Source organism: Lepisma saccharinum, chromosome 14, assembly GCF_977018435.1.
Source record: "Lepisma saccharinum chromosome 14, izLepSacc3.1, whole genome shotgun sequence".
In the NCBI taxonomy this organism is placed as follows: Eukaryota; Metazoa; Arthropoda; class Insecta; order Zygentoma; family Lepismatidae; genus Lepisma; species Lepisma saccharinum.
The window spans coordinates 55,425,447-55,441,359 of record NC_139242.1 but is presented as its reverse complement, the minus strand read 5'-3'; the positions used below and the strand labels follow the sequence as shown (position 1 = coordinate 55,441,359).

Here is a 15,913-nt window from a genome sequence, read left to right as displayed (position 1 = left end):
TAATTATACCTTGTCTCTTTCGGAATTCAGATATTACTGACATGAAGTTTCTTCGAAAAGGAAGGTGTCAAAGGGTGAGTGTCTATGGCTTCCTCCGATGGGAAATAAATTTAAGGTGAACATTTTTTTTCAATGGCAATACCAAGGCCTGGGATATATATATGTATGTGGTGGCCAGTGGATAACACCATTGTGAGCCCATTCTATGTACAATTTCAGTTATAACTTTAGGCTCAGCTATGTCAGATGGTTATTTTTTTTTTAAAAAAAAATTATGCCACATTTCGAAGATCACATTTTTTCGCTTTTTATAGAATTGTTTGCTCGGAGTGTGCACAAGGCTGTAGTCCAAGAACCACTCTTGAATCGGAAACTGGGCATTACCATGGATTATTATAAAGAGCTGATAATTACAAGTAAGATTCAGAAAGGTTCCTCGCAAAAGAAAAAGAAACAAAATCTAAAACTTCATGCAGGTTTTGGTGGGCACCAGGGAGAAACGAGGCAGTACAGTTGGATGCATAAGTATTTACCAAGCAAATTGTTCACCACCATGTTCCTGCACTTACTTTACCCAATGAGAGCCTCATGAATTGAAACAAAATACTTGTATCAAACAAGCTGCTGTTTGATTTTTATTCTATTTTTTAAAAGCACACATGATGCAAGAGAAAACAATATAAGAATTTGCTGAGCAATACTTGTGCATCTCACTGTACAAGGAGGAAAAAATGCCTTTCCCTGGCAAACAATCCCGTAACAGGCACATGAGCATAATTCAGTTTTTTTTCCCCACAAATACAAAGTTTGCACATATGACAGGTATTAGATCAGCAGTATGCGATTTAAGTATCCCTGGGGGTTAAGTGGTCGTGGAAATCACACAAACACACACACACACACAAAAAAAGAGCAGAGCGTGAAAAGTTGGAAAGCTAAGGAAAATTTAGGTTACTCGGCCATCAGGATCATCGACTCATTTTTCTGGTAACAAAACGCCGGTGAACAAGCGTGTATTTCCTTCCCGAAACTTCCTATTTTTCCACGACATGATCCTGCTTGGCTCCTTCACACGCTTCATCATTGTCTTCCGAAGGAACAAAGATCTATCTCCCCTCGTTCTTGGTAACATCTTCCCGAAGTTCTCATCGTTGATAAATATCTCACAGAATACTCGCTCGCCACCCTTGTTCGTCCCAGTTTCTTGCACATCACCAACACACAGACGTCAGAGCTTCCTCGGCCAATGAGAAATCACGATCTGTGCAGTGAAGAGAATCCCTGCAGCTAGACACTACAAAACCAGTCGAGAAAGGGAGCTGGGTTTAGTTCTCGATCTGGTCACAGTGTGGCGTGGTAGGACGCCAAAGGAAAAGAAAAACAGAAGTTGAAGATTCAGTGGGGCATCAGGACAAGATAGGTGACCGAAGTATCTGCCTACATTTCAATATGGAGTTTAGAATGCTTGCTTTAGCCTTAGCGGCTCTGCTAGCCACAGGTAAGATTTTATAAATATTATTATTATCGTAATTGTCACGGAGGAAATTCTGCACTTAGGTTATATTAGGAAAAAAGGCAATATTCGAAATTCCTGCACACTAATATAGTTTTGCTGACAGTCTGAGATTTTTGACCAGTACTTTATTTTCCCAGTGTTGTAACTGCAACACACCATTCTATCTAAGAATAAGAACTTTGTTTTTAGCTTAGAATACTAGAGTATTATCTCTCTATATCTATAGGGTGTTCCCGATGGCGTAGTGGTAATATCGTTGGCTTGTAATCAAGGGGTCCCGGGTTCGATGTCCGGTGGGGGAACGTAGTGGTTCGGATCTTATTTTAAACTGTTGGTCCAGTCCCGATTAGCCTATCGGTGCGTTGTGGACTTAGAAAGTCAAACAAACTCTCTATATCTATAAATTTCGTGCAAAATCATACAATTTGCCTCTTCCAAAAGGAATTTGCAGTAACAAATATCAAACGCGAAATGTATAACGGATAAACTATTTCTGTTTTTATTTGAATTCGCTTTTCTATTTCTCTAGGATAATCACGACAATGAGAATGAGTTGATGAACCGATAAAATAGGATTGTGATACCCTGTCTTATACACAATTCGAACCTAGAATCCCTGGCGTCGTGGAGCTATACTCTAACCACTTCGTCACAAAAGAGCGGCTGTAATGACAAAATGCATTTCTAACGTTTTTAAGTGTACCAAAGAAGATAGAGAGACAATGATCCGAAAGTTAACTTGATGCTTATAAGGTAATGCCTCTTCTGATATAAGCCTTCCTACGTTTCCTGCTACATAAACTTATATTTACGTAACACCACTAGTTTACGTAATGTCAACCACATACCACGGGTTACAAATTAATACCGTCTCTCTCTTTCATGTAACACAACATTAAATCGCAATCAAGGGTATTTCCAGCTGTCACTTGATACATTTTATTGGTACAGGAGCAATACTAGGATTCGTAGAAATTAAGGGAACACTGTATATTTTGAAATTGTTAATGTATTGAAATAATATTACCTAGAAAATATTTTGTTATTTAGTAAAAACACTAAATTCATCAATTATCTGTAAATTGTATGTGCATTTGGTGGACCAGATTCGAACTTGGAGCTTAATTTTGGGTAGTCACAATCAAAAGTTGTCAAGCCCACAAAAATATCATCAATCACTATTTTGATAAATAACTGTTGCATTTGCAAAATCATACAAATTACTTGTTACTTTGCTCCTAGGGTTCCAGTAGGTTAAAAAAAGTACCATTAAGTTGTAAATTTACATAAACCTGAAAATTTGGGCTCCCTTGCGCCGACAAGTTACGCCTATGTATGTGGGAAATACAGAAAGATGGCAGTTAATATACTTAAGCTAAGGTTGGAACATTCCGTCATAGAAAAGTTCCTATGCCGCAGTAGAAACTATTTTCAGTTCACTAAACTTTTATCAATTTGTTCTTCTTCACTCAGAGCAAAGCGCTATGGATTATATCTCTTCATCTGCTATAAACTAACGCATCTATTGAAATATAAGAAATATGGCATAAATGGGTCATAGTAAGACTGATTTAATGGTGCATAAGTCATTAGCACATCGTTTACGTGAACTGTCTATATCATTACAACTTTCTCGATTTCGTGTTCTGATGTGCTCTGGTGCACATATTACGGGGACATCAAGCAGCTTGTATCTCACCATAGGTTCGTCTCGATTAGGTTGTGTGCATAAAGTAAGTTCTAGAAGAAACATAGAAACCTATTTGCCTTTGAGAAAGTGCGATATTCAGAAAGGTCTTATCCTAGGTTAAAGGAAATACTCAGCAATAAAGCTTCTTGTAAAAGGGATAGAACCTTTGCCTCGACTCTGGTTCAACTCCGCCGTGTTGTAGATTAGAACATAACATTATAAGACTGAAGAGTAGAAATCTAAGAATAAAATATTGCAGCACAGCATAGCATTGTTTGAACTCAATAAATTGTTATTCCTACTCAAGGATATACACCTTATTTGTCCATATATGTATCTGCTCCAAAGTCAAGGCGAGCCGGTGGAGGGGCGGTTGAATTCGCTTGAAATGACCTCGAAACAATGAAACAACAATAGTAATAATACCGGATGATACTTTTTGCTTTCTCTGCCTAGTTCTGTTAAATGTACCGTACCTAGGTACATGGCAAATAACTCATTATTTCCCTCTTATTTATTTTTACGCCGCTTTTCTACCACTCTAGGTTTAAGATTATCAGGCGGAACACCTGCTTTTTTACCACTGAGTAAACCGCAACGTCACGAACAAGACTGTGCAAGGGAACGGGGACGCTAGGTAAGGTTACTGACCTCCCCCCACCCCACGACTTGACTTGGGTACCCTAAAACTCAAAACGACCCCGTATGTACAGTCAGCGGCAACAAAAACGGGACACCTAGATCCTGAAATACTAGTTTCCCTACAAGGTGTTATGTGTGTTGCATAACTCTTCGGCGATAAGTGGATTTTAATAGCAGATTTTCAATGCCAAGTTCTGTCACCGTCGTAAACTTAATAGTTTGATAACGCTAGAGTTCAATATACTATATTTCTATAACGTGGCCTTTCGAGAATTTGAAAATCCTTCGGCTACCTCGGATGTGACTTGATTTCTCGGCATGCTGTACAAAGTATGTCATAGCGGTTAGATGAACTCAGGTCTGACTTGTGCATAGCAACTGATTGAATTCACGAACTATGTTTCCACGATAGATATATCAATTTGAAATCAATATGGACTGAACTTGCCGTTTTTGCTAGAAGGGATGGCCGAAAGCGCTAACTAGAGATACATTTATGGGTTGCCGAGATTGACATTTATATATATATATATATATATATATATATATATAATCATCTGCCCCTCTTCAGGAACTTTAGGGAGTGCAGAATATACTTTGCCGTTCGTCTTAAAGTCGTTGATTATGTTTGTAGGTTTGATGTTCAATATTTCCACAAGCAGTTATTGTAGTTCTGTGCAGTAATGAAAAAGTCGACAGTAAAAGTTGATTTTCTTCAAGTCTAAATAATAAAATTACAAACTTTTCGCCATCCATACGCTTGAGAACTTCCGCAACCCGTGAAGAATTTCTCCACAGTTTTACGAAAGAAAGCCTGCAACTCTTTATGAGAGAAAGGCATGTTTCTTCGTCAAAGGATACATATAAGAAGAGTTTTCTCCGCTAGGAGTATGCCGATGGGATTGGAAAGTTTATTGTGCACACGTACTAAAGCAAACTATGCTGTCAAAACATAGTTATTTATCAGTCATATATTACCACGGTTGTAATTTTTTTTTTTAAAAAAAAGGAGGATGGTGACCCTGAACGTGAAGACTTGGAAGCACTATTATTATTATTAATCTTTTTTGCTATCCTTTCCACATGTTTATGGCACGTAAGCTCAATTAATTCCTCCCAAGGACACGGGAGGATGTTATTTTACGTCACTTTTCAATCTCTTGGGTTAATCGCAACGATGAGGATAAACTGATGTAATAGATGGTAGAACAAACACATGCCTTGTCCAAGCTTCTGTCCCTTTCTCCAACGTCGACCTCCGTGACGGAGTTGTTATGGCAGTACGCTACGACACCAGAGAGTCATGTGTTCGAATCCCGGCCGGGGCATGGATGTTCTCTGTTAGTGTCCCTTCATCAGTTTCATCATTCATCCTCATCTTCGCGACTAGCCAAATGTGGTGAAAAACGAGGTAAAATAAGCCAAATCAATTCATCAATTTTTCTCTCTGCTTCGTAGTATGTTAAGGTAACCACTCTGTCACGAATGTCGCGGCTACTGTCATTGTCTATAGTCAACTACAGAGATAAGAGTAGGGAAATTTTCCGGGTTTGAGGTTCAAAAATTGAAACCACCTTACTGCTCCCCAGCAATAGTAAAATTAAGTTAAACAAGTAAGTGCCTATTGTAATCCTTATCTCCAATTGGATATGGAATCATACAATGATAAGTAAATGCTAATTGCCTACCTACTAAGGTCAAATTTAACTTCGCGTAAATATTTTTCATTCTCATTTCGTATAGTCATTGTAGTACGCCCTACCTACGGAAGGCAGATCATAATTTATACAAAAAATTGTTAACGGTAATCCATAAATAGAATTTGAAACTCGACACTTGTGGAAAGCGCGTTCATAAAACGTTACCACTATTTCAAGCAGCATCTTCAACACGTGTAAGGTCAAATGAAAATAATTTCTCTAGTTCTTTACGAGTGACCGGCAATTTAATGATCGCTCTGTAGTTACGAAGACACGTTATGTAAACCGCGTGGGCTTACGTAAAGATAAATTAATCAGGTTTTTAAGTGCGTTGACTAAAAGCAGGAAAGAATCGTGAATGGAATGTACACTCTTAGGAACAGCCTGAGAGAGTGAGAGAAAAATATGAACACCGCTTAAAACTCGGTTCAGTTCTCTCTGTCTGCATGCAATGTTCGTTGAATGTGTCGCAACAGTGACATCTATCAAACCGGTTGTGATGCATCCATTTCTAGAAACTACCACATACACATGGTCGATAATTCTGGACTGTGAATATTGCAGCGTATAAATTGCCCTGAGATATATTAAATACAAGTCATAATAATAAAAATATGAAATGAAATGAACATTTCTCTCGTATTACTTAGAACACGTAGGGGCATCGCCACTGGGTGAAGAGGAGGGGGGAGGGCTCTAGCCCACCGTGAAAATGTCTTGGCCCAAGTAATCACACAAATAGCTGAAATGAGATATTTTCAGAACCAATGGATTACAAACATAAAGATAAAGAGGGAGGGGATGGGATGAAAGAATGAGACGTGAATTGATAGAGGAAAAGTAAGGCAGAAAGCAAGCAGGAGATAGAGAAAGAATGAGACGTGAATTGATAGAGGTGAAGAAGAATACAGAAAGAGAGAAGGAGATAGAGGCACAGAGAAAAGGAGAAAGAGAGGAAAGGAGGAATAAATAAAAGGAAAAACTAAAAACAGAGGAAGAAAAACATAGATAAGGAGTAGCGAATAAAGACAGAGAAACAGAGAAAGAGATAGATTAAGAAAGGAAAGGAAGGAAAAGAAGAAATAGAAACAAGTAACGAAAAAGTGAAACAGAGAGAGAATGCGATATATATACACGGCCACCAGAACACCTGCAAATTGTCTTCTCCACCTTTGAGCCTGCCCGCACGAAATTTTCTCACAGTCACTGAGAATGCTTCTTAACGTAGAACGAATGTACTACATCACCGTGTGATCCACATACTCCGGTATATACTCCCAAGAAATGTTCATCCGAGGAAGAAAAAATATCTTACAAAATGTACATGTTTATTTAGGACAGTGTATTCTTTCCGAGCAATTTCCCCATTTCTTCTTCTTCTTCTATTCTCTTCACAGGCTACTAAAATGGACCCAGGCTTGAGAAACAGACTTTAAGCAAGAATCCATCACTCACATCCTGTTTCTCAGCCATAATTCCACTGCGCGAGCATTATGTTCTTGCAGCATGTCTACTGAGGTTTTTAATTGGTGGAATTTACATGCAAACTCAATTGTATGTAGAATGATTACGTCATGAGAATCAGGTTATCTCCGTTCGAAGCCCTCACATCGTTTGGCCTGATTTAACTCTTTTTCTCCTCCGGTACAAAGAAATGCAATGAAGGACAGTTCAATTGCTCAGAAAACTAGGATGTGTCACACTGAAGGACCTTTTTATGTCAGCTCTATGCTTCCATTGCACGAAACATGCTGTAGGTCAGATGTTCTCGGATGCATGACTTTGTGCATTACAGCAATTCCTTTCGGAACTTTTTTTTTTTGTATTTGCAACATTCTTCACGTTCCCACGCAAATCGTGGCGGAATCGAATGAAGGTTCCCTGATCACATACACGGAAATAGATTTTGGCAGAGTATAAAAAGCTGACCGGGGATATTACGTCTGTCACCGAACTACCGTAAAAAAAGTTGTGGCCATTTTAAAAATATTCACTTCTACTGCACAGTTTAAGGTACTAACTGTCATTTGAATTGTACCGTTTTAATACAATACCAGTAGTGTAGTCACCCTCCTATTTGAATTGGTTAGGAAACCAGTTATATTATTATCTTTTTATGTTATTGTCTTTTTTCACACTCCATGTTTCGGACATTTCTGTATTTTGCATATTATACATTAAATAAAGTTTAACATTACACTTTTTATGTATAGGCCTATATCCACACTACAAATAATAATAATAATAATTTGACCGTGAGCCACTCTACATGAAACCAGAAACACTGATTTCAAATAAATTTTAGGGGGACAAGATTAAAATAGATATTATTTTATATTTGCAAATATGTAATATCAGATCTTATTGAGAAATTTTGGCAGAGATTGCCTTGCTCCCCCAAAACTCGGCGCCTATGAGACTGTGTAAATGTCGTAATCTTTCGATAGCACCCCTAGAGCCTCCCCGATGTTGTAGTAAGCAAGGGAGCCAGGGTTCGATACCCGGTGGAGGCACATAGTGGTTTGGATTCCACTTCAAACTGTACATCCAGTCCCGATCAGCCCTACTGTGCATAAAGTGGACTTCAAACACAAACTCACTCACTCCACACCCCTAAATTGCATATATTTGCTTCCACTTTGCTTGTGGCATACTTGGTATCTCTCACAATGATTAATCGTTTCTTTTACCAAGCATTCTGAGACACTCCCCTAAATATTTGCGTAAGTGACTAATTTATAATAAATTCACTACTAAATTTATATTTCAACATCCATAAAACTATCCCCCCCCAACAAATAGGTATGGATAAATCCTTCTGTTCCTTCACAGAACTTGAGTCCTTCCATAATCTCCAGATCTTCATGAACCAAAGATTTCTTTCTTCCCTTGGCGTGATATTTCCAGAACGAAATCACCAGGCGCTTTTATCGTCCTACTTTGGCCTTGAAAAGAACAAAACGAAACGCTTTCTGAAGATCTTCAACCGCGAATGTTGGCTTCGGAGGACTGCGAGTTCATGAAGGAATGCGACGTCCTCGAAACATGTGTCCCTCAGTCTTGCTGCGTTTGCATTCTATTCAGAACCGCTTCACGTTCAGTTTCACTTTACAAGCGCCATCCTCTGCCACCTCCTCCATGAACTCTTTCGGAGGGCAATGATCCGTCTGTTGAACTTGGCACTGTCTACCTGAAGGTCAGACCTACTACATTTGATTCTGCATAGCGACTAACATTGGTCGAACGTCAACGAAATGTATAATACCATAAACTATCATTGTTCCATCAGCATTGTGCGAATTAAACTTTGGGGGATATGGGCAGTCAGTGGCGTATTGATCTAGTGTTTGTTTAGCAGGTCTTTGCGAAGAATCTTCAGTCAATATATACATGCATTCTCAGCTGATGATCACAGAACGCAATCGTTGAGGAACCCCTCCGCGTTTAAATGTCCTGAGTACCATTTGGAAACGACAGCAATCCTCGCGCTTTGTCTGCGTAATGTTACATAATTATAACGATGTGGCAAGAGTTAAACGCAGAGCCATGTATGTTTATCGTTTCTTATCCAGGAAAGAAGACAATGAACGTGACTCTTTTTTTAAAAACTAAAAATCACATTCTTGGATCGCCCAATGAAGGGCGTTTGTTACAAAATCTCATCGCTTACTGTGACATTTAGAACGTGTTGTGTCATTGGGATTACAAATATTATATTTCTATAAGCTCTCTCTCACTTCAATGGCGTGTCTTCTGGGGTTAGGCTCCCTAAATATACTCGAACAAAAAATAGACTTATTACTTCTTGGCTTAAAACTATCCTTGTATAAAGTAGTACAAGCATAATATGCACTCCTACCTCCGTGGCGGAGTGGTTAGCACGACGTTCGACTCCTGACCTGGGTATGGGTGTTCTTTATGAGTCTCCCTGTATCAGTTTCATCATATCATTACTCATTCTCATCTTCGTGATTAGCCGAAAGTGGCAGAAAAACGAACTAATAAGTATAGCTTTCTTAATGTGCGTTATTGTTATTAACAGTAATAATACAATCCCGCAATGGATGACACTCCTTGGTATTTCCCCCCAAAGGAAAAGTCTACTTCAAGCATTGCTAGGGCGTATGTAGAGTCCAAAATCTGGACTATTTCACTATAACGCCTGGTCTTAGGTTATGGAGGAAGGGAGAAGACTATGTTCCGGTAAACACCGTAAGTGATTAGACATACCCACGCCGCTTGTTCTTGGCGTCTCCAAGGAAACCATGTTGCCATGCCAATGGCAGACAAGTTGTTAACTTCAGAATCACCATCATTATTTTCATTGAAATGAATAATTTTATTAATAATTTCTAATATATTTTTCTTCTGGGTTTCAGGCTTCGCAGAAAGCCTAGAATATACGCTTCTTATACACATCTCACAAATAGTGAAGATCATATTAAGCAAAACCAAAGATAGGACACGCGTTCGCCTTCCTTTACAAGAAAAGTTGCCACGAAGACTCAGAACCGAAGGCTGAGAATCGGTACGGTCGTACGGAAGACTTGTTTTCGCCTGCCACGACATTTGTCGTTCGGTAGGAAGTGAAAGGAGACCTTGTATGTCGTGCATTGATGATGCCATCTTCATTTTCCTCCCTCCTTGTCATTCAATTGTTTTCCCCGAGGCGAGAAGCAGTTGTAAATTGAAATATGAGCATGCTTTCCCATGCATGCAAAGGATGAAGCCAGAAATGGAAAGGGGGCAGGGCTGCCACTTCCGAGTGTTGGTCACGCCTTTCCTTACACTTTCCCTATTTGCAGTTCTTTTGCCTCTCGCTGGTCTATCACAGAAGTAGGTCGCACAAGGGGAGCGGTAATGTTGGCAAATGTTTCTGCATGTGCAGCAGAGTTGCCAGCACTTGCACAAAATCCACTAACTTTTGATTTTTTCTGCAAATTTCGTGTTGATCAAAATTTCCTGATTATAGTTGTACTTAGTAGTGGGATTTTTATTTTTAAAACACAACCTTTTGTAGGAGAAATAGTGAATGGTTACTGTGGTTTGGAGTCAAGTAAAGACTCAAGATTTAAACACTAAGTCAGTTTTTAAGTTGACTAATGCCGTACCTTAAGAAAAAGAGAGACGTCATATATACAGGGTGTCTGTAATGAACGATACATTTGATGCGTACCGGATTTACGTGGGGCACCCTGTAATTTGAGTTCTTAAGTCCACATTATGCACAGAGAGGCTAATTGCGACAGGACCTACAGTTTAAAGTAAAATCTGAACCACTATGTGCCTCCATCGAGTATCAAATCCGAGACACCTTGATTACAAGGCAGCAACATTACCACTTCGCCATCTGAGAGGTTGTCGTCATATATAGGAAAACATATAAGAATTTAGGTTGACTGCTGAAAGATTAAGGCATAACCCGCAATTATTTCATTTATTCGTTTATTTATTGACCTTCAACAGTTATATAAATCTCAAATAGTTGAGGAGGGCTTATAGCGATATCACTTAGATTCGTTGATTGTATTGGTGTGGATTTGATGTTATAAGGCTAATGTATGCTTGCGTGGCTCGAAAGTTTCACGTAGCTTTGTCAGTGGTTACATCATACCAGAGTAGCCACAGCTGCCTCCAAAAAGTACTCGAACACGCCGACAAACAAGACCGGTGGATCTAGCTACACTAATTTAATTAAATCTCTTGCATATCTTGAGAATCTTGATAGTTCGTACGGTCAAGCAGAGAAACTCGGATATTATTTATGGCATGAGCTGATCTCTGAAACTACTATTTAACTTCCTACTTAAATAATTTCCAAGCATTTCAATACCTACTGATATTTCTTAAGAACTGCTTAAATACCGTATCATACTAGAAGTATGTATAGTTGAATAAAACGTGTAACTAGAAGGAGTACTTCTTCAGCTTTCAATTGACAAGTGACTATATATATACTGTTATAAAAATCTGCTGTGCAGATACAAACCTATCTATGTGATATTTTGCAACAATTTTAGTCTTGAGATATAATGATGAAACGATGTAACCACGTGTGTCTCATTTATGAATATTGACAGAATAAGATTTTATAAAAGGAGAAATAATACAGGAATAAGCTTCTGTGTGTCACCAATATTGAAATTTTAAACTACATTTAACATGCGGAAGGTACATGTTGATTTCGAAAATCCAGGAAGACATTGGCTGGGTAGCGTTTTCATAGGTTCACGGCATATATGCAGTCGATTCTTGAAGTGTTTTTCAAGGACATTTATGTTTTCCATATCTGCTTTGACAGGTACCTCTCTACGAAGGTCACTTTCCTGTCATCAATAACAAGGTCTCATCTATATGATTAAATTCAAATTATTATAAAGAAACAGATTGACAATTGATTGAATCCGTTGGAGAAGGAACAGATAAATTCCGACCTGTAATAATTTATGCCAACGGAACTTCGGCCTTCAAATCAAGTCCGATAGAGAAAGGTAACGATACCCGTGGGGTCCAAAGGAGCCAGACACGGGTACTTGACAGCTTTCACTCTGTAACCTAGCAAGTTGAATAACTGAATCTCAACACCGAAAGTTCTACCTTCCACTCTTGGCATGAACACGGTTGTTCCTTTGTAAGTTTTCCTTCGTCAATTTCAATCCATCGTCATTTATCCTCATCGTCGTGATTAGCCAAAAGTGACAGAAAAGTGACTGTTCTGAAGGTTCGCATGATCCCGTATAATATAGTGCAGGTTGGGTTGCATAACTTCAAGGGTGAAGATCAAGCCCGATGTATCTCTCATGCAGGAATTTTGCACGCCGAGAATACAAGAGCATTATTAATTTGACCTTTCTCCTATACATAGACCGTAACTGAAGTTCATAGTTACAAGGTTATAATATGCTATATAATATTGCCGAAGAAATGTAGTTTAATGTGCTTACAAAAAATGGGTTGTTTTTGCCATGTACATTCCTTGAGTATGAAAAATTATAATCTAGCTGAAAACGAATGGAAATATTACCTTTGATTATTTTGAAACTTGTTTTGTTAATATATTCAATGGGTTAAATCATTGTGATTATTACGTGTCCTTCAGTGAGTTCTACATTTTGTTCCGGCAACACTGACATCAAAAAAGAGAAATGATCCAGGTAAAATACACACACACACTTCCTTACTCTCTAGGAAGGAGACGCACTATCATACCACACACGGAGTTTCAAAAAGCTTTCGTCCAGTCGAACGCATAATTTGTTCGTGTTCGCTAAAGCAGCGAGAGAAATTATGTCGTGAGAGTCAGTTTGCTGCCTCGGTCAATTTCCTGGCGAGACTAGTCGTGCAGGAACCATAAATCCCCCGCCAAGTGACCGGTTGGCGAACTGGTTCCTCTGAGGGAGGAATCTTTGCCTTAGTTACCCAGATATACAATTTCTTGGGTCTGTTTTTTGCGTTATGTCGAGGCTTTTCTTTTATACGAACTTGAATCGAGTATCCATACAATTTTAAGGCCAAATATACCTCTGGGGTGAAAATGAAGAGAGGATTCACGTCCTGACTCAATGACTCATTTGTTGTGGAAAATTCCATCCATTTAGACATTGTGCATTGTGTTAGATTTCATAGACATTTTATCTTTTGGGTTACTTCCGTGACTCACCAAGTCTCTCATCCAGGGCTTAGTCCGCGCTACGACAGCAAGGGTCCCAGGATCGAATACCGAATGGTTGTTCTTTGTGAGTATCCATTCATCCTCATCGTCGCGACTAACCAAAGTGGCAGAAAAGCGACACTAAATAGCAAAACTAAAAATTAAATCAAAGCTTCTGAGGGCAAAAGCTCCGGTATCGTTATGCTTATCACACCTTCTCTGTGACCGAGATCGAGAATGTTTGAGCCTTGCCTGCACGACCCTTGCACTCCTTCATGACTCTGCGCAATGCATAGAGAACATATTTTGTAAAAGGCAACGATTAAAAATCTAATTACATTGTTCAATGTCTTGCCAAGATCTATGCTGACTTGTGTTCGTGTTGTGTGGTAACATAGCGCCACAACTTATATACATCTACTTCAAAACCTTGTGAACAATAATATGTGCAGACAGATACGTTTCAAATATACAGGTACGAGACATGCTTGACCAAGAGACCCTATTCGACTTTGTGCAGAGAGAGAAAAAAAGAGATTCTGGACGAGACAGCCTCACCATTCAAACCCTACAGTCCACAATGTATGTCAAAGGGAGCCAAGAAGACATATCCACAAAGTGCGGCGCCTTGATCTGTAAGAATATGCAACTATAAATGTAACTGCACATACCATCAATTAATTAAGTACTCCATCTAAATGTAGAATAAGAAGATCGGGTCTACACCTGTATATCTCTGACTTTGTAATGCAATGCGTAGAGATTCTCTTTACGTATTGTTTAATAACCTGGTTATGCACCACAGCGATTTCTTTCTAGTAACACGACAGTTGTGTGAAAGAAGTGTTTCATCAAGAATGTCTACGAAGCAAGACTAAAAAAGGCCAAAATTCGTAACTCGAAGGCAGGGCTGAAACTTCAATTTAAACAAAACCGCCACGACAGTCTTGATCTTGATCCAATTTTAGTTTCTGGTCGTAGGTAACGGTTGTGTGGCTGCCACCATCATCCCTCAATCATTGGGTAGGCCTGTTCGCTTCATGCAGCAATTGGAATAGAATTCCCAGTGCCTCCCAAGAGCCGAACACGCGTAATAAAACACCAGTGCGAGGAGCCTCGGTAATGATAACAGGTGGACAGCGATGAAGTTGATGAAATGATAAATATTTATGCCATACCTGGGACACGAATCCGCAACTTAATTCCTACCTTACATGCCCACCTTTTGCAATTATCGTAGTATCTGTCACACGTCACTTACAAATTCACCGCCTGTATCATTGCAACTTACAACTGATAAGTTTTCATAGCTACCAGATGGCATTGTTGAACGAACAAGCATTATGTGTATAATTGTTATGAACTTACCAAAGTTATTAAGGCTATTATACATATCCTCGGCAAAAGGGTCCCTGTTTTTTTTTTCAACAATAACCAGTGAATGTACAGTACTCATTGTTATGTACTAACAAAAATATGCATGGTGATGATGACTATTTTATGGATAAACAAGAAAAAAAGTTTAATTAAGATATGGAATACATACATACATAAAGATAGAACCATGCGAAATATTCAAAGAACACGTTTGGATGATGATATGTTAAGGTACGTGCAGGTTTCAATTACACATGTAAAGCATAAAAATCGAATTATGCTTGCAAAGCCTTAACTGAAAAATGAACTCTCGTTTTGGGAAGCACCTTAAGTTATAGCTCAGAAGCAAGAAACTGACATATTTATTTATTATTTGGTTGACCAAACATGATACGAAACAGTAAGATTAAACATAGGGGCACATAGGGGATGTGTGGGTAGGGCCACACACATTCTCGACCTCGACTACAGTAAAGATGGCGTGATTAGCAGCATTCTCCAACCGTCTCTACCCCATAGGATTGCCCACAGGAGCCCATTGATTAGGAGTTGGGTGAACCACAGAGGGAAATTGTTGGAAAAATTCTCACTTGAATTCCCCCACCCCAGGAATAGAATCCGAGTATCCCACGTAACAGACACCCCGCCGATTGGACGCGGTTAATTTATAATTTATATATGTGTATATATATATATATATATATATAATATGCACCTACAGCTTAAAGTGGGATGTGGGATTCGAACGACTGCGCAGTATGCTTCCACCTGGGATCGAACCTACGAACTCTTGATTACAAGGCGACAGCTTTAGCCATAACGGTTATATGTTAACCGTTTCGTTATCCGAATACGTTTAAGGATCGAATCACAATCTCAGCAACGAAGGTTTCTGGTTCGAGTTCCGGTCTGACCATGGGTAATCGTTTGTGAAGTGTCCTTTCATTAATTTCATCCAGTCATTGTTATCATTGCCGTCCTCGTTTATACAAGAAAAATGCCAATACTAGTTTCATGTGCTGGCATCATTATGTAAAATCATTGCATCCCAGTGCCTTCTTTAATCTCATGCAGGAACTGCAATTTTCTTTCAGGAAACGTAGAAGTTGAATTTTCCATTCCCTACTTTAAAAACGAGCTAATAAGGAATAGCAACGGAACACGGGAAAACAGCAATTCATTGTTTTTCGATCTGTTACACTGACCCACATCTTTTTTTCTGTGTGAAGAAATCGCTCCGTACGATCCAGTTTGGAAGTTCTCTCCAGAACACGACGACCTCGATAGAAGTGCAGCGGTGATATCCGCAGATGTGATGAGACAGTTGCATACCTGCG

General features: G+C 39.0%; 1 protein-coding gene across 2 annotated transcripts in view; it reads left to right on the top strand.

Moving 5' to 3' along the window:
* The first annotated feature begins 1,302 nt into the window (after positions 1 to 1,302).
* Positions 1,303 to 15,913, top strand: part of LOC145998905 (protein obstructor-E-like) — a 28,868-nt gene continuing 14,257 nt past the window's right edge. The window contains exon 1 of one of the 2 annotated variants that reach the window (XM_083135651.1): positions 1,303 to 1,498. In XM_083135651.1, the coding sequence (XP_082991777.1) occupies positions 1,450 to 1,498 (49 nt within the window). In that variant the 5' untranslated portion in view covers positions 1,303 to 1,449. The remainder of the gene's footprint in view (positions 1,499 to 15,913) is intronic. The other variant, XM_083135650.1, reaches the window with a different exon arrangement.